Here is a 22521-nt window from a genome sequence, read left to right on the forward strand (position 1 = left end):
CTCCTGGCTGCTGTAACCCTACTACTTTTACTAGATGGGCCTGCATCACCATAAACAAACTGGGATTTTCCTACCCTGTAAATCACTTAAACACTGGTAAGGGCTGAGGGTGTTGCTTGGTGGTACAACACTTGCCTAGCATGTGCAAGGCCCTGGGTTCAATCCCTAGCATCCAAAACAAAAACATAAAAGCTCACTGAAGTCTGGGCCTTTGAATTAATTTCTTTGTAGGTGAGGCAGAGAGGAAGACTTCACTTTATAAAGTCCTCTATGATAGGGAAGTATCCTGATATCACCTGCTTACTCAAGTTTTTTCATTCTGTTGTTGGAGCATCAGAGACAGGAGCCTTGGTCAAATTGGTGGCCTACATAGAATGTGAAGTTAAAGGGACAGTACATCAAATTTGCTATTCCTACTCCCTGCTTATTTCCCTTCCAGAGGGTTAGGCACGGTGGCACACAGCTGTAATCCCAGCTACACAGGAGGCTGATGCAAAATGATCACAAGTTCAAGGCCAACCTCAGCAATTTAGCAAAACCCTCTCTCAAAATTAAAAAGTAAAAAGGTCTGGAGATGTAGCTCAGGGTAGAGTACCCATGAGTTCAATCCCTAGTACTGAAAAAAATAAAAGGACAGAAGATTTTCACTTGATAATTTCTAATTATCAATACTTTTATTGATTCAAGTATTTAATGATAAACAACTATTTACTACATATGTAAGAGGCATATTTATGAGTCCTGACTGGTTTAGATTTATTTTTATCTTTTTTTTATTTAAACTTGGAATTGAACCCAGGGTGCTTTTCCACTAAGCTGCATCCCTAGCCTTTTTATTTTTTATTTTGTGACAGGATCTTTTTATATCATCCTTGAAGGTTAATGCCATCAGGAGGAGGAGGAGGAGGATATGATGTCATTTTAGTAAATTTGAAATGGAAAGGAAAAATCTCATATGGTCAGTCCACCATTTTTCAGAATTTTTTAATGATATAATGTCAAAATTATAGAAAAGTTGTGATGTAAGGCTAATATAAGGAGATTCCCTACACCTTTTAAGCAAATTAGCCAATTAGTAATATTTTTCCACTCTTGAGTCTGGGATATAGTTCAGTGTTGGAACACTTGTCTAGCACATGCATGACCCAAGTTCAATCCCCAGCACCACATACACATGCACACGTACACACACACACACACACACATACACATACCCACACAAGCCACTTTCTTTGTCTTGTCTCTTATCTATTTATCTAATATCTTTCTCAGCTAATTGAGAATAAGTTGCTCATAACCCTTTACTACTAAATATTTCTGTTTGATTTCCTAAGAACAACAACTTATACACAGTACAGGTTTCAATTCAGCAAATCTTAACATAGATACAATATTATCTAACTAGATAGTCCATATTCCAATTTTTGCCAATTGTTCTGTTAATATCATTTAGAGCACATTTTTTCCTTCCATGATGTAGGAAAGGTTCATGTGTTGATAAATTGTTGAATTTAGTGAGCTTGTCTCTTCAGTCTCCTTTAATCTGGAACAGTTTCTCGTTGTTTCATGACACTGACATTTTTGTAATAGCACAGACGAGACATTTTGTGGAATATTCCTTAATTTTGGTTTGTCTGATGTTTCGCATGATTAGATCTGGTTTAAGCATTTTTGCAGGAATAAGTGACAGTGTGTGCTCAGTACACCATATAAGGGCTTATTGTGTTATTTTTAGCCCATTACTGATGATGTTAACTTTGACCACTTAAAGTGATTTGCCAGTTTTCTCCACTGTTGAGTTACCATTTTACTTTTGTAATTAATAATTTCTGATACTTTGAAAAAATGTAAATATCCTATTATTCATCATACTTTCACCCACTAGTTTTAGTATCCATTAATGGTTCTGTGTGAATTAATTATTTCTATGATAGTGGTAAAATGGTGATTTTTCTAATTGTAGTAGACTTTTTTTTTTAAAGAGAGAGAGAGAGAGAGAGAGAGAATTTTAATATTATTTATTTATTTATTTTAGTTTTCGGCGGACACAACATCTTTGTTTGTATGTGGTGCTGAGGATCAAACCTGGGCCACACGCATGTCAGGCGAGAGCGCTACTGCTTCAGCCACATCCCCAGCCCCTGTAGTAGACTTCAACTCAAAATTTACAGGAATGTGGTTTTTGTTTTGTTTGGTTTGGTTGTGTTGTGTTTGTGTGTTTTGGGCTGTGTGGGAGGGGTTGGGAGGATAGAACCCAATGGCACTCTACCACTTCTTTTTATTTTTTATTTTGAGACAGAGTCTCACTATGTTGCCAAGGCTGGCCTCGAAATTCGAATCCTCCTGTCTCAGCCTCCCAAGCATTGTCACCGGTCCTGGCTACAGCAATGTTTTAAGTGACCTACCTTAATTGAAATTTTTTAATATATTTATGTTTTAGTTGTAGTTGGACACAATACCTTTACTTTATTTTTATGTGGTGCTGAGGATCGAACCTAGGGTCTCGCACATGCTAGGCGAGCGCTCTACCACTGAGCCACAACCCCAGCCTCTTCATTGAACTTTTCTAGAACATTCAATTTGGTTTTTGTAGAAACACCTGCTCTTTTTTTTTACACTTTTTATTAGTTTAAATAATATTTCACTAAATTTAAAATGACAATCACAAAGTTAACCTGAGTAAATTGGGTTTTTTTGGAAGGGGGTCACAACAGACTCTTGATAAGCTTGAAGTTCAACTGTGGGAGCAGAAGAATGCAGGTATTCTAGATATAGCTCTCAGCTACAAAGGGAGTATTACAGGTATCTTTAAAATGTTTTCAGAGGAAATGGAGACCATAAATTAATCTGGCAATCCTAATAAATGACGCATTCTTAGGAGAATTTCTACTGCATATAATTTTGAGCTGTTCATATTTAATGTTCTGAAATACTTCAAGAAACTAGGATTTCTTGCCAAGTGTGGTGGCGCATGCCTGCAACCCCAGTGACTCTAAAGGCTGAGGCAGAAAGATTGAAGTTCAAGGCCAGCCTTAGCAACTTAAATAGGCCTTAGGTAACTTAGCAAAACCCTGTCTCAAAATAAAAAATAAAGGGCTGTGGATGTAGCTCAGAGGTAAAGTGTTCCTGCATTGAATCCCCAGTACCAAAAAAAAAAAAAAAAAAGGAGAGAGGAAGAGAAAAAAAAAAAAACTAGGAGACAACTTAAATGACCTTGCCCTTAACCAGGTTGGAGGCTACCAAATCCAATATGAGGGACAGGAGAGGAAAAAATGTCAAATCCCTTTCCAGACAGTTCAGATTTTCAGAATTCCTTGTGGTAAAATATCACCCAAATATATTGACAAGCTGTCCCAAAATTCAGATGGACCCAGAATAGACAAGGCAATCTTGAGCAAAGACACTTCTTAATTTAAAATATTCTACAAAGCTAACGTAATCAAGACAGTAGGGAACTGTCATAAGGATTAACATAGATCAATAGAATAGAGTTTAGAATCCGGAAGTAAACCCTACACTTTATGGTCAATTGACTTTCAATGAGCATGCCAACACTTCAGTGATGAATAGACTTTTCAGCAAATGGTTCTGAAAAAACTGAATATTACCATGCAAAAGAGTGAAATTATACCTCCATATCACACTATGTACTAAAATTAACTCAAAATGGATATTAGATATAAATGTAAAACTGAAACTTTAAAACTCTTAGAATAAAATATAGAAGTAAATTTTGAAACTTTAGGCAATGGTTTTTTAGATATGACACTAAAAACACAAGTGATAGAAGGAAAAATAGATAAATTGGATTTCCTCAAAACAAAATACTTGCCAGGTGCAGTGGTTCAAACCTGTAATCCCAGAAACTCAGGAGGCTAAGACAGGAGATCAGTTGCAGGCCAGCTTTGGTGTCTCAAAATAAAAATAAAAAGGGCTGGGGATGTGGCTCAGTGGTAGAGAATCCCTGGATTCCATCCTCAGTATAAAAAAAAAAAAAAAAAAAAAAATTTAGGGTTGGGTTTGTGGCTCAGTGGTGGAGCGCTTGCCTAGCATGTATGAGGCACTGGGTTCGATCCTTAGCACCACATAAAAATAAATTAATAAAATAAAATTTAGTCATGTATGACTAAAAGATAAATAAATAAAAATTTAAAAAAATAAAATAAAGTTTAAAATTTATATGTTTGTATTATAAGAAAGATTTAAAATAAAGAAGTTTAAACCTTTAAGCCAGGTTTAATGAGCCAGGCGTGCGGCACACACCTGTAATCCCAGCGGCTCAGGAGGCAGAGGCAGGAGGATTGCAAGTTCAAAGCCAGCCTTAGCAATTTAACAAGGCTCTGAGCAACTCAGTAAGATCCTATCTCTAAATAAAATACAAAATTGGGCTGAAGATGTGGCTCAGTGGTCGAGTGCCCCCTGAGTTCAATCCCCAAGACCAAAATAATAATAATAATAATAATAATAATAATAATAATAATAATAATAATAATGAAAGAAAATTAAACTTGTTAAAAAAAAAAAACATAAAAAAAGACTCTGGACCCAGGTAATTTTGATGGAAAAATTTTTAAAAAACAGATAATTCCATTTTAAAAGGCACAGAAAACAGTGTGAATAATTTATTAATTTTACCATATCAAAACAAAACTGATAAAATAATAAATATAATAAGAATATAATACAAAAGAAGCCATAGACCAAAGTAAATATAAATTAACAAATCACACTAGCAGATAAAACTCAAGAATATATTAAAAATAACACTTAAAATCAAGTCAGGCTTATTTCAGGAATACGGTGATAATTTAATATTAGATAATATATTAATATATAATACATTACACCTATATGTCAAATTAAATACACACACACACGCCCATGAAATGAAAAGACAATTGATATTTTTTAAAAAACACTTTGTAAATTAAGAATTAAAGTGCCTCCGAGGTACTGAGGAGGTTGAGGAAAGAGGATTACAAGTTCCAGACCAGCATGGGGAACTTAGAGACATGTTATCTCAAAATAAAAAATCAAAAGGGCTGGGGATGTAGCTCAATGGTAAAGTGACCCTGGGTTCAATCCTTAATACCACCAAAAAAAAAAAAGAGAAAAAAAAGAATAAAAGCATGACCAAAGCTGGGCCTGGTGGCTGGCTCAGGAAACTAAGGCAAAAGGGGCCCTGGAGTTTGAGGGCAACATAGCAAGACCCAATCTCTTAAAAAGAAAGGATAATGGCTGGGTATGATGGTGCATGCCTGTAATCCAAGTGGCTCGGGAGGCTAGGACAGGAGGATCGCAAGTTCAAAGCTAGCCTCAGCAAAAAGTGAGGTGCTAAGTAACTCAGTGAGACCCTGTCTCTAAATAAAATACAAAATAGGGCCAGGGATGTAGCTCAGTAGGCCAGTGCCCCTGAGTTCAATCCCTGGTACCAAAGAAAGAAAAAAAGGATGACCAATGTGTCTGATGAACACAGATGCAAAAATTCTCAACAGAACACTAGCAAAGCAAATCAAGAAGATTATATACCATTATCACATCCTGGAGGTACAAGGATGTTTCAACATATATCAATCAACAAATTTAACATATTTACATCAACAGAGTAAAAGACAAACACCATATGATTATCTCAAATGATATAGAAAAGTCATTTGCCGGGGTTTCTGTTCGCGACTAAAAGGCTCAGGGGTCACTCCAGGTAAACAGGGCTAACTGGGCTGCGTAAAATAACCTTACAAGAGACACAAATACCTTTTTCTTTGGGATCGCTATGACCGCTCCTCTGACCTTAAGGGTCCACAGGAAGAGAGAGATCGAGATACGCGCTGACCCCTTTTATTGAGGAGAAGCTATTCAAAGGAGGCAAGGGGCCAGGTTTCAGGGGGCTGAGTCTATCTTCATGATGTCCACTGTCAGCAGGTTGACTGACATCTGGGTAGGCCACACCCAAAAGCACAGTAAGAGAAGGAGACACACACAAGGCACATCCTTGGAAGATTCTATCCTAAACAGGGCAAGGGGTTATATTACAAAGGAACAGGTGAGCATAGCTCCACCCATGGGGCTATAGGAAGACACGTGAGAAGACACAGTCGCTCAAACCCTAGAAGAGCAGGGCAGTCTAGCAGCATGGGTGCCTGACGTCACATTGCCCAGCAGGGGAGTTAACTCAGTCATGTGCGAGGTTGGTCTCCCACAGTCATTTGATCAAATTCAACATCACTTCATAATAAAAACACTGAACAAATTATATATGGAAAGAATGTGCTTCAACATAACAAAAGCCATATATAATTATTCAACATCATATTGAATTGGGGAATGAGGATGCCCACTTTCCCAACTTTTATTCAATGTAGTACCAAACACATATCCTACATATTCACATGTATAATTCATGTATTCAATAATATTCAGAATATATAAGAAACTCCTAAGTAAGGCACAAATCTAGACTTCCCCTGTGAATCAGGGGGACCTCCCTTGACCATACAGTCCCTTCAATCTGTTGCACCCATTCCTTTCACCACCTTCCTCTCCCCACTCCTATCCCCAATTATAACAAAACTGGAATGATAATTTTATACTAACAGCCTAGAGAAAAACACCTGTGCTGATTATCTTTCCAGTTTTGATCTGATTATGATCATAAAGTCGAATAGGCCTTCATGGCTGCCCAGAAATCACACTACATTTCCTTTTTTATTTTCTGTGCTGGGGATTGAACCTATGGCTTCACACATGCTAGACAAACACTTTACCACTGAGTCACATCCCCAGTCCATGACTTACTTTCTATTTCACAGGGGAAAATAAAAGCTATTGAAAGATAATTTCTAAAAGCTCTCACAAACCACATCTGTCTGTCTACCCACATATGTGCCTGTATCTTTTTTATTATAATGAATGGTCCACACACCTATTAAGATAAACCCTTCACTTGTGCACCAGATTCCATCTCTTTTTTTTAATATATTTTTTATTTAGTTGTAGATGGACACTATATATTTATGTATGTATTTATTTTTACTTGGTGCTGAGGATTAAACCCAGTGCCTCATATGTGAGGGCCAAGCCCTCTACCACTGAGGTACAGCCCCAGCCCCTCCATCTCTTTTTGACTACTCAAGGACACCTACTCACTCTCACATTAATTTTACCACCTCTGATCATTTCTGTCTGTACACATACATGCTTTGAGCCCTGTTCTCCTATCACTCTTAGCTTTATACCTACACACTCCTCTTGGTCCAAAAGTGTCTTGATCAAGACCAATTTTCAAATAAACTGCCTCTAATCTGGCCCTTTGCTGGGATGACTTCCTTGCCTTATTATCCTCTTCAAGCACCATCTTTCCTGCTTCCCTGACTCCCATCTCCACAGAGCAAATTCTCCAAAGGAGTTGTCTGTTCTTGCTGTACTTTGTTCTGCCATTCTCTCTTGAGCTCATTCCAGCCAGGTTCTTGCCCCCATCACTCCATTAAAACTGCCAGTATCCAGTCACCCGTAACTTAAATGCTAACATATAAAATTTTATTTCTCATCTTATTTAACATAACAACAGAAATGTACAACAGAACTCAGATGGTTCTGAATCCTGGTGCTGCTAAATTTGCTTGAAATAAATGGTCAGCTGAGAGGGGTTTAAGCCAGTGAACCTGTAGTAGGGGACGTGCATCATACCTTTCTAGTGCCTCAGAACTAGTTTGGGAAATTCACAAGGGGAGCAGGGAGATTATAAATAAAATATAGCATTCTTTTTTTATTTCTAACAAGCCTATATCCATTTTGTTTACCCCACTTTTTCTCATTTCAATTTCTATATGCATTAATTCAGGGAACCCATAGTGCCTTGACTACTTACCCTTAGTTTCCACAAGCCAAACCATTTTTAAGCCACCCTTGTCTCCAGAATGATTCCTTAATCTTCAGTTATTTTCTAGCCAAACTCATCTTCTTAATTTCCCCCTTTATCCACAGTATGACTTTCTGCTGTTTCAGATACCTGTCATCAATCACAGTCCAAAAATATTAAATGAAAAATTCCAGAAACAAACATTCTTATGTTTTAAATTATGCACTTTTGTGTGTGTGTGTGTGTGTGTGTGGTGCTGGGGGTTGAACCCAGGGCCTTGGGCATGTAAGGCAATCACTACCAACTGAGCTATATCCCCAACCCCAATTGTGATTTTGAGTATAATGATAAAATCTTGCATTGTCCTGCATGGTACATAAATTGTCCCTTTGTCCAGTGTATCTATGCTGTATATGCTACTCACCCAGTAGTCACTCATTGGTCATCTTGGTTTTCAAAACCACTATCACAGTGCTGGTGTTCAAGTAACTCTTAATGTAGTAGCCCAAAATTTCATCCCAATGCCTACATCATTCACCTAACTTCATCTCATGGTATAGGCACTATATTTTCTCACATCATCATAGAAGGGTAAGTACTGTAATAAGATTTTGAGAGACAGAACACATCCACATAAATTTTATTAGCGTACTTAATTTTACTTAATTATTGTTAATCTATAACTGTGCCTTTTGGAGGGGGTATTGGGGGTTGAACTCTGGGGCACTCAACTACCAAGCCACATCCTCAGCCCTATTTTGAATTTTATTAGAGATAGGGTCTCACTGAGTTGCTTAGCGCTTTGCTAAATTGCTGAGGTTGGCTTTAAACTCGCCTCCCAAGCTGAGATTACAGTTGTGCACTACCACGCCTGACCATCCGTGCCTAATTTATAAATGAAAACTTTATAATAGGTACGTCTGTACAGGAAAAAACATAAGATATCCAGGTTTGGGTAATATCCATGGTTTCAGGAACCCACTGGGAGTCTTGGAACATGTGTCCCTCCGATAAGGGGGATTACTGTGCATTCTTTCAAGCAACTTGACTCTTGTCTACCTGCTCTAGCATTTCCATCTGTTCTCTATGCTCAAATCAGCCACATTCTTACCTGGCTCCTCAGCTAGGCCTTTTACTGTAACTATTAAAAAACCTATTATTATTCACTCTTTGCATTCCTAACACTAACTATCATGATATACTTTTAGGTCATTCACAATTTTTCTTTGAAAGATAGGTTGTTCTTTCTTCTAGTAGGTGTAAGTGTATTAACATTCAACTCAAAAGGGCCCACTCAGGCTTCCCTTATTATAGTCATAATGCAAAATCACAGAGGTGAGTCAACATATGTAATAAAAATCCTGCTAGTCCCACCTCATTTCTTTCTTTTCTTCCTGATAGCCAAAATTGAAAAACCAAAGAGGAAAATATTGTATGAAGAGCATGTTTTAGTCTTTCCTCAACTTCAGAAACACAGTTTTATCAGGTACCCAAAATTATTCAGTTTGAGGGAGCTAAGCAAATTCCCAGTGCCTTTCCTTACTTGTAAGTAGAGGTCATAATGTTTACCTTGTATTATGGAAATTAAATAATGTATGCAATATACCTAATACCTAGCACATAAAGGTGTATAACAGATGATTGGAGGAAAAGTCATAAATCATATGAAAGTTAACTATTTATATATGGAATATGTTCCTTTCCTATGACTTGATTATCTTTGTCTACTGCCAAGACTGGATGCCTGGAAAACAGATTTTGGGTTGTTTTTTCTTTGTTGTTGTTGTTGTCGTCATTATTTTAGTACTGGGGATTGAACCCAGAGGCTCTTTACCACTGAGCTACATCCCCAGTCATTTTTATTTTTTTTATTTTGAGGCAAGGCCTCACTGAGTTGCTCACAGCCTCACTAAGTTGCTGAGGCTGGCCTCAAACTTGCAATCCTGCCTCAGCCTCCCGAGTTGCCGGAATTACCTGTGTGCACCCTGTTCCCAGCTGGAAAACAGGAAACACTGTTAACTGTTACTAAACTGTGTTTTAGGGTTTTTTAAATACTTTTTTTAGTTGTTGATGGACCTTTGTTTAATGTATTTATTTATTGAGGAGTAAAAATTGCTAGTTTCAAAGGATATTTCATATAGTCCCTGAAAGAGCCTGATCAACTACAACTACCCACAGAAGAGCACCTCTGACCAATGACTAGAACTCTCATCCACCAACCATTCCTATCCCTCCCAGACTCACCCTTCCTAATCATAATCAGAGTTGTTCTACAGGCTCAGCTTAGCTTCCAGAATTCATTCAGAATCTTATGCCCTGGTCTCTTGAGTATGTAAGTTTGCCTGGGTGAGCAAGCCTTTATATTTATGCCCCTTCCTTTGTTAAATCTGTTTCACCTCCTGCTTTGAGCCCTGTTCTCCTATCACTCTTAGCTTCATACCTACACACTCCTCTTGGTCCAAAAGTGTCTTGGTCAAGACCAATTTTCAAATAAACTGCCTCTAATCTGGCCCTTTGCTGGGATGACTTCCTTGCCTTATTATCTGAAGACCCTAGGTCAAGTTGGATCTCACAAGTACAGGAAGTCAGGACATTGCCCACTGAATGGAGTTCTCAGAGGCCAATGGATGGGGGTGGGTGGTAGAGAGAAATTATGCTTGTTCTTTCTTGAAACAAATTACCTCTCCCTGATAGACTCTAGTGACTGGCTTCTAACCACAGACACACAGACCTCCAAGTTCTGCACATCCAAAGGGCCTCAATCCAGTTTCCTCCATTGCTTGTCCTTATTCCCCTTCCCAGAGGAATTTACTAACATGTCTTCAGAGTTGCTGTCACTTCTAGTTTCAAATTAATTTCTTCAATGAAAGGTTAATCTCAAGACTGGTAAAAAGCTGAATACAACTAACTCTCTTATGTTCTTATTTTCTGAATCCTGTCATAGGATGCAACAGTTGCTTTCCCAATCCTGGTTGGAATGTCTTCTGCTCAATCTCCTAGGCCTCCTGGCCTCTCTGAGCTCCTTGCTTGGTGACCTACAGGTCAAGAGATGACTGGAAGTGCTACTCTTATATTCCAGCAGAGGGCACTGTAGGTCTGGCTTTTCAAACAGGAGCATGAATAGCACAATATTCACCCAAGAATGAACTGGTCACAGCCTGAGCCCCTCTGCTATCAAAGTTATAGAAATGTATCTTGGAAATAACCCACATTGTCTCGTAACTGCTACAGACCACCATACCCTATCCACATGAAACTAGAAGGAGGCACTCTTGCTAGTCATAGCCACAATTTGCTGAAGCCTAGGGAGTGGGCTCCAAGCAGGCAACCATGTCTGTAAGCAGCAGACAGGACACTTTTTCCACAGGAGCTCAGCCTTTCCCCACCAGTCTTCCCTACTAGGACTGCTCCAATGCACTGGTAGAGTGATTCACCAAGATTCAGTACTCTGCTATCCTGAGACTGGCCATAGGAAATGAAGTTCCACATTTGGTAGAATTCAGAGAGGCAGGGTTCTGCCTCCATATCAAGGCAATTTTATCATATCTCCTACTCAACTCAAGGCTACTCCAGGTGAACAGACACCCTTCACAGGGTCTCTAATGAGCTGTGTGAAAGGAGCTCATCACAGGGCTGCTTCTATTAATCTTAAGTCCTCCTTGGTCCTTCCTGAAAGTCCTGATGAGGTTACTTCAAGGGGCAGTGCAGTCTAGGAGTAAGAGCGTGGGCTCCAGAGCCAAGCTTCTTGGGTTAACTTGTGTCTCTACCACAAGCTAGTTTTATGACCTTGGGAAAATTTCTAAAATTCTCTGTGCCTCTGTCTCCCCTCTATAAAATAATAGTAGGTCTTACCTTACAGAGTTGTGTTAAACACGTTTATCAAGTATTGGCTACTTTTATTGTTATTATCTCTAGAAAATCCATGCAATCCACTTTAATCAGCAGTCTGCAACCAGCACTAAGTTCCGTTGCTGTCTCATGGCCCATCTACTTCCCCTGTGTTCAGAATTCTGAACAAGTACACCACTGTGAGAAAGGTATTTTTGAATGTGGAGGCAAAAGAACTGCCCCCATATGGAAAACATGCTCTGGGGATTGGTCTCGTTCCCTAGATATATGCTTTCCTGGGCTCCTCTTCACTTCATCCCAAAACATTGATAATTTCCTTGCATCAGGGAAGACAGTAAGTGCAAGATAGCCCTCCAAACACACTTCAGCTGATTTCAGTACATCTTAATGTTCCAGCCAACTTCAAGGGATTAATGTCCAATATTTGATATGACTTCCTAGAGAAGAGTCATTTTTATGTACAATATCATTAACATTTTCTCTCAAGCTAACCTTGCATGAATTTCTACTCAGTGTGGTATTACTCTGCATACAGCAATCCAACTCCTAGACAATAGCAATTAATGTGTGTTGGATATTATCACCACTGTGTCCCAAGCCTTAATCTAGAAGTCACACTTCTGGGATCCTAAATTCAAATGACAAACTCAAATGTCACTGCTTCTAGGAAATGGTCCCTCATTGCAATAACCTGTGATGAAATACAAATCACCCCTCTGGTTCAGTCTAAGCTTCCAAAACTCTATACTCTAAACAAGGCTTTAATACTGCCACCTCTTTTAGGTCCTCAGATATACAGGGAGGAGTTTCAAACTGTTTCCCACCCTATTATAATTATTTCAAATACATAATGTTAGAGGAGATTTTGATTTGAGGGAAAAAGGGAGAGAGAAGGATCAGAGATGATGAATGAGTGGGGCCAAGCTAAGAGAAAATCAGGAACATCCCTACAAAAGTAGCATCCCTACACTTCACCAGAGATGAGTCAGCAATCCTCAACCATTTTCAGAGAGAATAGCAAATACTGGACCACATCTAGTTCCTGACAAGCATCACAAAACAAGAAATATAAAAATCTGAGAGGGTGGGACAAAGCCACTACTTGATGCCAACAGAACAAGGCATTGAAAACATCAGATGTAGAGCTGGATTCTACTCTACATCAGACACTAGCTGGAGGAAAGACAGCAAGGGGCCTAGCACCTTTTTCCCCTGGGATGACAGAATGGATGTAATGGCCAGGAGACAGAAATCTTGGAGGAAGCTACCCTGAATACTTCCCTTTTTCTCACTCTCTAAGTCATATTCTTCTGCATCCTAAATTTTCTCAAATCCATCCATTCTTGTTCAAGATTCTGAAATGCAAGCTGAATCTAGCCTATTTAAGTAGAACATGAATGTATTCTATTTTTAAAATATTTTAGTTATAGATGGACGTTATAACTTTATTCATCTATTTTTTATGTGGTACTGAGGATCAAACCCAGTACCTCACATGTGCAAAGCAAATGCTGTACCACTTAGCGACAACCCCAGCCCATGAATGCATTATAAAAGAACACTTGGGGGGGGGGTGCTAGGGTTGTGGCTCAGGGGTGGAGTGCTCGCCTAGCATGTCTAAGACTCTAGGTTCGAACCTCAGCACCACATAAAAATAAGACAAATAAAGATATTTATTTTTTTAATTGTATATGGACACAATATCTTTATTTATTTTAATATTTATTTTTTTAATTGTAGATGGACACAATATTTTAAAAAAAGAACACTGGGAAGCATATAAAAGCTGCAGGGGGAATGGAGAACCAAGCTTGATGTGGAATAACCAATAACAATGCTCAGAATCATGCCACAGACGTGGTTTGGCAGAGACATTACCTACATTCAGTGGGCACTGCTGACACCAAGGACACAGAGTCCTGGATACTGCTATACTGCTGTTGAGAAACAAGATTTAGTGACACTTCTCCCAATGCCCATCACTAGGAAAAATAATAATAAACTTTATCTAGCCACATCTCCCTTCCAACCTCATGTTTGATTCAAAATATGGATCAGATGTATTTAATTAGACTAGCCAAAAGTTTTTGTCTACGTCCTTGCTGTGAAAGAGCCTGAGTGAGAAAGATCTGGTTTTCTCAGCCTCTAAAGTGAGATACAGGTTTTGTTTCATAAGAGATGCTTCCCAAGCATAATGAATGTTAGGTAATCACTACACTACCTTATGAGTCCCATCCCTTGTCCCTTTCCACTTCACCCAGCAATCCAGGAACTAAACCAACAAAAGTTCTCTGCTGCCTCTATAAAGCTTCTAATGCATTTGCCATCCTGCTCCCTAAAATGTTCTTTCTGGTTCTACTGTGGCTCAGGGACTCCTACTTATGGACTAAGACTTAGATCAAACATAACTTCCCATTTTAGGCCATTTGCAATTCTATAAACATGTCAATCCCAGGAAAGGAGTATCTATCCAGATAAGGATCCATCTTCCCCAGTACTAACCCTAAATATTTATCCAATATTCCGAGTTCAGAGAAGCAAGACAGCAGTGAGGGAATTCTTGTGATCACTCTTCCCCTCTGTCACAGTCATGGTGATTTGACTCCTGAGATCTTGAGAATTTGGTGTGAGGGGCTGGGATTGTGGCTCAGAGGTAGAGCGCTCACCTAGCATGCATTAGGCCCTGGGTTGATCCTCAGCACCACATAAAAATAAAATAAAATAAAGATATGTGTCCACCTATAAGAAAAAAAATAAATATTAAAAAAAAGAGAATTTGGTGTGAGTGGTTAGGAGAGATCCCTGCCATGTACCTAGTTGATATGGAGACTACGGAATCAGAGAACCAAAGAGCCACATTTGCCAGGTACTCATTGAATGAATTTGTTCTTGTTTCAGACCAGAGGAATCAGTGTCCACTAGGCTTCCCCCCATTATCTCAGAAGATGGGAATTATTTCCTGCACCAGAATAGTCACATGAGATACAATGAAGCTGTACGGAAGGTGTTGCTAAAAACATGTAAGTACCTTGGAGTGAGTACCATGCTAGGATTATATCATTGAGGCATGATTATAGGGCAGGAAGAGAGAAAGAGCCAGGGAGAGAGACTGAGAAGAGGTGGGAGAAAGTAGACTGGAATGGTAGGTGAGCCTGATGAAATATAAATTGAATCAGACGTGAAAGCACAATATACAGGTTTAAATCCTAGTTCTGCCTCATTTTAGACATCTGACTTTCTGTGGGTCACTTACACTTTATTAACCTGCTTCCTTGTTCATTTTGAGAGAGAGATAAAGAGAATGCCTGCTTTACTGGTCTACCAGTCTTACAGAATTGATATGAAGATCACACCAGAGCTGAAATAATTTGGGAAGGTACTTTGCATATTATCACACAGTACCCCATGGTGAGTAGTAGGGCAAAGCACCAAGCTTTAAATTTAACTAAACTGAGCTTAAACTCCAGACAAATTGTGTGATTTAGGGCAAGTTAACTTCTCTGAACCATCTAAAAATGGGAATAAAGATGTGTATGGTGGCACACACCTGTAATCCCAGCAGCTCTGGAGGCTGAGGCAGGAGGATCGCGAGTTCAAAGTCAGCCTCAGCAAAAGTGAGGTGCTAAGCAACTCAGTGAGACCCTGTCTGTAAATAAAAATACAAAATAGGGCTGGGGATGTGGCTCAGTGGTCAAGTACCCGAGTTCAATCCCCAGTACTCCAATCCCCGGTAAACCCCCCCCCAAATAAATTAATTAAATTAAAAAATAAAAATGGGAATAAAACTCTAGCACTGTTGTGAAAAAGCATGTAGGACAAATTTTTGATGCATGTGATACATTGTAGAAATCTTGAGAAAATTATGCTCTGTAAAGAAAGGCAATCCAGGACTGGGGTTGTGGCTCAGTGATGGAGCGCTCATCTCACATGTATGGGTCACTGGGTTCAATCCTCAGCACCACATAAATAAATAAAATGAAAATATTGTGCCCATCTACAACTAAAAACAAACAAACAAACAAAAAATAAAGGCAATCCAGGACTGGGGATATAGCTCAGTTGGTAGAGTGCTTGCCTCACATGCACAAGGCCCTGGGTTCAGTCCCCAGCACCACAAAACAAAAAAGGCAATCCCAAAAGGTTACAATTGGTATGCCATTTATATAGCATTCATAAATTTACAAACTTATAGAAATGAAGAAGAAAGAAGTTAACTTGTCCAAAATCACACAACTTGTCTGGAATTTAAGCTCAGTTTAGTTAAATTTAAAGCTTGGTGCTTTGCCCTACTACTCACCATGGGGTACTGTGTGATAATATACAAAGTACCTTCCTAAATTATTTCAGCTCTGGTGTGATCTTCATATCAATTCTGTAAGACTGGTAGACCAGTAAAGCAGGCATTCTCTTTATCTCTCTCTCAAAATGAACAAGGAAGCAGGTTAATAATGTTACAAAATGGCAGCACCAGGATCAACAGCAATGGAACAGTTCTGTATTAATACATTAACATCTTGGTTCTAGTAGTGTACTATAGTTTTGCAACATAATACCATTGAGGGGATCTCCAGGTATTATTATTGAATCTACCTATCTCAAAATTAAAGTTTAATTTATAAAGCTAAAATACTTTTAGCTTATTATTAATTAATAGGAAAACAAGTAAATATATTTACTCAGTGAATTATTAGATTTTTTTAAAATCATGATTATAAAAACCACAGAGCAAACCAAAATATTAGGCCATAAATCTAAGTTTAAAAAAATACCCAAATTTTATACACAAGTAGAATTAGATTTATCCGAACAGTGAGAATACTTTTTTTTTTTTTAACAACTAAGCCACATTCCCAGCCCTTTTATTTTTTATTTTGAGACGGGGTCTCACTAAATTGCTTAGGACCTCACTAAATTGCTGAAGCCAGCCTTGAACTTGTGACCCTCCTGCCTCTGCCTCCCAAGTCTCTGGGATTACAAGCATGCACCACCATGCCTGGTGAAAATATATATATTTTTAAAAGTATCTAGGTAAGTTTTTAAAAACACCTAATACCTCTAGAACATGATAGCACTTGATATCTGTATCTAAAAGTGAGGTGGTATCATTGTTAAGTTTCAGAGAATTACCTGGAGTGAGGAAAAAGAAGACATTATTTCAGAGAGGAGGGAAAGAAGTAAGGATGATTAAGCCCAGAAAAAAAGAAAATAATGAAATCAGTGGACACCATCTAATACAATTCCCAAGTGGGTTGACCACTTGTTCTTCCACCATCTTAGCTCTTGGGGAAGCTTTCTTGGAGATGGCTTACTGGCAACAGGAAGAACCAAGACTAATTCACCTGACCATGAAAGGTGTAAGATGCTGGAATCCGGAAGTAAAGCAGGGTGTGGTAACCACATTCCCAGGACCTCTGAGCACCTGGTCAGGCCCAGTTGCTTGGCTGGGCTTTTGGGAAGGGAGAAAAATAAGTGGTAAACTTGAAGGAATTCAGTAACCTGCCCTCCCCACCACCCAATCCATTCAGTCCCCAATCAGGTCTTCAGAGTCCCTCTGACTGATGCTCAGAACTTCAGCTTCTGGCGGTCTCATGATCCAGGAGTACGTCCGGAGAAAACCATGCCATGGATCTGGAGCCCACGCCACTGTCTCATTAAAAGCCCAATGACCAGGTTAGGTTAGGGAGGGGTCAGGGTGGGAAAACCAAGGGAAGTATTCCCTCCTCTTACTGAAATCATTAGGCTGTTTTATCTCTGTTCAACATTGGAGAATTAGGAGAGGTTTGGGTCTTATTAGGAAAGACTGGTCACAGAACCTGGGCAGTAGTGGTGTTCAATGGAGTTAAGGATTTCTTTCTTCTTTTTTGTTTTGTACTGGGGATTGCACACAGGGGCACTTTACCACTGAACTGCATCCCCAGCCCTTTTTATTGTTTCTAAAATTTGAGACAGGAACTCACTAAGTTGTTAAGGGTCTCCCTAAATTGCTGAGGCTGGTCTTGAATTTGTAATCCTCCACCTCAGCCTCCCAAATCGTTGGGATTACAGGAATGAGCCACAGTGCCCAGCTAGGTTTGTGTTTTCACATTGTAGATATGATTTCTGAGGAGCACAAGACATGTCTGTGCCATTCCTGTGGGAGCCCGAGGATGTTTCCACTACCTTTGTTGCTCCCCTACTTTTTCATCATTACCCCTGCACATTCTGAGGTAGTCTTGGGACTATTTGTAAGGATTTTCCCCAAGCCTCCAGCCTAGCATGGCTGAATCTCAGACCATTTCTCTCCTTTCCAGGTTTATGGATCACTCCATTCTTAACGACAGAAACTTCAGTCTATATTGAGGAGGATATGATTATATAAGGACAAACAAGATGGATTGTGAAAGAAGTACAAGGAGTGGGAAAGAGGGAGAAGTATCCCAGTTCTGATGACTTTGACTAATGGGAAGAGGGGAATCAAGAAAGCAGAGTAAACAGATTGGACTAGAAGTCCCTTGTGTGCACTAGGGTTTGGGTAGGGAAGTCATTCCAAAGCCCTAATTATTGTGAAAGGAGGTGTGTGAGAGATTCCTGAAGAGACCAGATCTTGGTGTGAGGGTTGTGAAGGAGTCAAGGCACTGGAAAGACAACCACAGGGGTCCAGACCTAAGGCATAGCAGGAGTCAAAGTAACAAATCTTGGAAGACACAGCTGGTCCTCATGTTGATGAAGGGCCTAGAGTCGTCAAACTCTCTGAAGACACTGTAGCTTTACCTTGGCAGGGAGAAAGCCACAGGAAGCCCTCAGACCATGGACCACAGAGTCCCACAGAGTCCTGGGGCAAAAGGTTGCCTCCAACAACCAGGCTTTGCCACTTCTGATCCAACCCAGGGCCCAGAACAGCTGCAGAGAACAGGGAATTTTACAAAGAGTTTGATTTTATTGATATTTAAATATATTAAATATTTCACTGAAATACATGGTACAACCACCCTCCCCCACTCCCACAGTGGTTACTTTATAAAACCAAAGTCCATGGCTTCCCATCCCCTGACTCCTCCACCACCTGGTGAGGAAAGAGGCAATGGTAACCAGGGGAAGGGCATGGCTGGCACTGTGGTACAGGGAGCAAGGATATGGACAGGCCCCTCCCACCTGGCAAGAAGCAGAGACAAGTCATTCAAGGCTGAGGTCTTCCCACTCTGGCTTACACCCTCACTCCTACTCCCTGGCACCAAGTAGTCTCTTCCTATTCAGAGATATCAAAGAGGAGTCAATTTTCTGTCTGGAACAGCTAGTCTTTTCCCTTCCTCTGCCTTGGCTAATGATGTGCCTGGTGGCCCATTTGGTTGATGCATGGAGATAGATTCCCCAAGGTAAGCAGTACCGAGCCAGAAACCAGATCTCTGCAAGGAGCTGGTGCTGAAGGAATATGAGGAAGATCTAGAACACTACCTTCCCCTTCCACCCCCAAACCCCATTCTCCTCTGACTTCCAAGACAAAAGTGATCTTCAAGCAAAATTCAGGCTAATGCTTCTGGCTTAAATAGGTACAGAGAGAAAAACCAAGGCACCAACTAATTCAGGCCAAAGTTGAGGAAGTTGCAGGCAAAGGGGTAAAAGGAAGGAAAGGAGAGGAAGGAAATGTGAGTCTAACCTCCTAATCCTTCTACCAGCCCTTACAGGCTTCATGGGGATTGGGAGCCAGGAACACACTAGACTCAGGCTAATGACTTGGAAAAGCCAAGTTTAAGGTTCCCCTGTCCCATCCCTTAGTACCAGTATCTGGGTTCTCAGAGGGATTCCATGCTACCCAAGTCCCAAAGCATACCACATCCCAGGATACAGGCTGAGGAACCCAGGAAATTCCTGAGTCTCTACTCAACAAACCCCAAACAGTTTAAGTGCATGGAGCACTGGGGCTCAAGCAAGTGCTTGGGTTCCTGCCCTAGGCAGGGAGACAGTCATACTGCACATATGGCCCCCAAACGGCACTTAGGGATTTGGCACAAAAAGGATTCCCCTTCCCAGGCCACCCTCCTTTTGCTACCACACCCCATCCCATACCTGTGCAACCTGGGCATCTCTCTACATCCCTTGAAATAGGAAACCCTGCCTTATTCCCAGAAGACAGAGGCCCATGGGAGAGAGGCAACCCTGGGTGGAGAGCTGAGGAGCAAAAGTACAAGGACACACACAGACCTGGAAAATACATACACACAAAGAGCAACATGCACACACAGTTATACAAACACACAGGCTCTCCCCAGTGTCAGAGACCTGGGAGACCAGGTTTGGGATCAGGGTCATCTTCCTCTGTGCCCTGACCCTTTTTTATTTGGCAATAGAAGGGGTAGAGATGCTCCCTGCCCCCTTGCCAGCAGAGAGCAAGCGAGTGCTGGGGCCAAGGAACCTGATCCTGGCCACTTCAGGGCCTCAGATCAGTCTGACACCACCCCCCTCCCTGGCCGCCTGCACTCTTTGGCACCTGCAGGTGAATGTCCAGCTCCTGATCTAACATCCCCATACACAGGCTTGCTCTCTGGCTGGGCATTTTCACAGTACCAATGAGGCCAAACACCCCTTTCCCTGGAGTGTGCAAGAATTGGGGCTAAATCTGAGCTGTCAGAGGTCCCTTTGTTCCCCTTTGGGGACAAATCATGGGACTAGGATTTGGCAAATGGAAACATTCCCCTGAAATGTAGACAGAGCTGGATCCCCAGGGTATCTCCCTCCTGCTCTATGCTTAAAAGGGAGACCTGGCCAGGGCTGGGGTACCCAGGACCAGTGCTGGGGATGCAGGCATAGCAAAGGCAAGCATGGAATAGGCACTCCTCATGCCTGGCTCCAGTCTTTGTACAAAATATTCCCAGGGGAAGGAGGGTAAGGAAGGACCCATCCCTGAGCCTGTTACCCAAACAGAGAAAGGGGCAGGCAAGGCAAGTTGCCACTTTAATCTCTCGGGCAGAAGAGCTCCCCTGCCACCACTGCCCCTTCCCTTGCTCCCACAAGTTGGAAGAAAGGAAAGGTAACAGCACAACTTCAACTGAATAAGAAAGTCACTTGCATAATCCTCTTGGTATCCCCTTGATCACCAGTCTGAGGGCAGATGAGCATGGTCCAAGTACAGCATGCTGGGTGTGTTCCCTTCTGCCTTCAGCAAGGATTGGAGGCTCAGTGCCCCCTGCCACAACTCCACCCAGCAAGCACAGAATCCACTCAATGCCCACCTTGGTCCCTTCAGTGGAATCTGTAGCTGGGTCCTGCTAACTGCTGGGGCCCCCATTGAGGAAGTAGGTGGTCATCTCCCCCTTGCCCTTCACCTTGACCACCCCTCGACACTCCAGTTGGTAGCCCTTGGCAGCTAGAACCTGGTACAGGTCCGTGGTCACCTAGGGGAGTGGGAGGGGAGCCCGCTTAGCCTGGAATCCTTCTTGCTGCATTTGCAGAAGCTCAGGTTTTCCCCAGTCAGGTTAGCTCCCCTCCCCCAACCTCCATCCCACCAGCAACAGAAGACTGCCACCCTGCCCCTGTCCTGCAGAGACCTATGCAAGCCCTCTGGACCCATACCCCTCCCAGCCTTGGCTCATAACCCTCTCACCTGTATTCGGTCAGGGACCCCTGTGCTGTCCATACGACTAGAGACATTCACTGTGTTCCCCCAGATGTCATACTGTGGTTTCCGAGCCCCAATGACACCTGCCACAACTGGGCCCATGTTCAGCCCTGAGGTGGGGAAAACAGCAAGGGATTGAGACTAGTGAATGCTCCATAGTCAGTCCAAGGAGTCTTCTCACCTCTTGGTACCTTGAGAAGGGCTCAGAGGAAAAATGGAAAAGGAACAAATCTCCTGGTGGTAGAGTGGAAAGTCTGGGCACAAGGGCTGTGGGCTGGGTCCAAGCAACAGGGTAGTATCTAATCTTCTGAATGCTTGCTCATGCCAACTACTGAAATAAACATTTTACACTGTTGCATCCTCTCAACACCTCTCAAAGGTAGGTATTTTTTTAAAAAATTTTTTGGTTGTTGATAGATCTTTATTTTTGTTTATATGTGGTGCTGAGAATCAAACCCAGTGCCTCACACATGCCAGGCAAGTGCGCTTTGCTGAGCCACAGTCCCAGCCCCTCAAAGATAGGTCTTTTATCTCCATTTTACAGACAAGATTTTTGGGGTGACTTATTAAATAACCAGTAGATGAAGCAGCCAGAACAAACCATAAATGGAACAGCTATGAGTCCAGAACCCATGCTATTAACCACAGTCTTCTACCAGCTCATTCAAGAGGAAGTACCTCTATTGAACTGGCCACAGATAAGGACACAGGCATTGGAGTTTAGATTAGGTAGGCCTGGTTTCAAATCCCAGTTTAGCCACCTACTAGTCATTGATGTCTGAGAGTCACTCTCCTTATCTTTAGAAAGGGAATAGTAATGTGAGGATTAAAATGTACTCAAAATATCTAGGACAGAGTCTAGAACATAGAAGTACCATAATAAATTACCTCTCTTCTTTTTTCTCCCTTGTGATACTGAGGATTGAGCTGAGGTGTGCTTTACCACTGAGCTACATGCCCAGTCTTTTTTTTTTTTTTTTTAATTTTGAGACAGAGTCTCCCTAAGTTGCCCAGGCTGGTCTCAAATTTGAGATCCTCCTACCTCCACCTCTCAAGTTGCTGAGAATATGGGTGTACCCACCACACCTGGCTGGTCTCTGTTCTTAATATCAATATAGATATAGAAGGTAGAAGGAAAGGAAACCCCACAGGAGCCCTGATGATCTGTGACCCCCAGCCTGTACCCTCAACTTCACCCAGAAACAGTCCTGGGAACACCTGC

The 22521-nt window shown here is 41.2% G+C and overlaps 2 protein-coding genes across 6 annotated transcripts in view; one reads left to right on the forward strand and one right to left on the reverse strand.

Annotated features, from left to right (window-relative positions):
- Nucleotides 1-21655, forward strand: part of Spmip11 (sperm microtubule inner protein 11) — a 27368-nt gene extending 5713 nt beyond the window's left edge. The window contains exons 5-7 of the mRNA XM_046435833.2: nt 14611-14727; nt 17233-17377; nt 17998-21655. Of these exons, the coding sequence (XP_046291789.1) occupies nt 14611-14727; nt 17233-17377; nt 17998-18046 (311 nt within the window). The 3' untranslated portion in view covers nt 18047-21655. The remainder of the gene's footprint in view (nt 1-14610; nt 14728-17232; nt 17378-17997) is intronic.
- Adcy6 (adenylate cyclase 6) overlaps nt 18604-22521 on the reverse strand; it is a 36867-nt gene continuing 32949 nt past the window's right edge. For all 5 annotated transcript variants that reach the window (XM_058576435.1, XM_058576434.1, XM_058576438.1 and 2 more), the window contains exons 21-22: nt 21285-21409; nt 18604-21075 (exon numbers count right to left, since the gene is read on the reverse strand). In XM_058576435.1, coding sequence (XP_058432418.1) covers nt 20950-21075; nt 21285-21409 — 251 coding nt within the window. In that variant the 3' untranslated portion in view covers nt 18604-20949. The remainder of the gene's footprint in view (nt 21076-21284; nt 21410-22521) is intronic.

The sequence above is a fragment of the Marmota monax genome, unplaced genomic scaffold (assembly GCF_021218885.2).
Source record: "Marmota monax isolate L192 unplaced genomic scaffold, Marmota_monax_Labrador192_F-V1.1 WCK01_AAM20220418_F8-fsc00012, whole genome shotgun sequence".
Lineage (NCBI taxonomy): Eukaryota > Metazoa > Chordata > Mammalia > Rodentia > Sciuridae > Marmota > Marmota monax.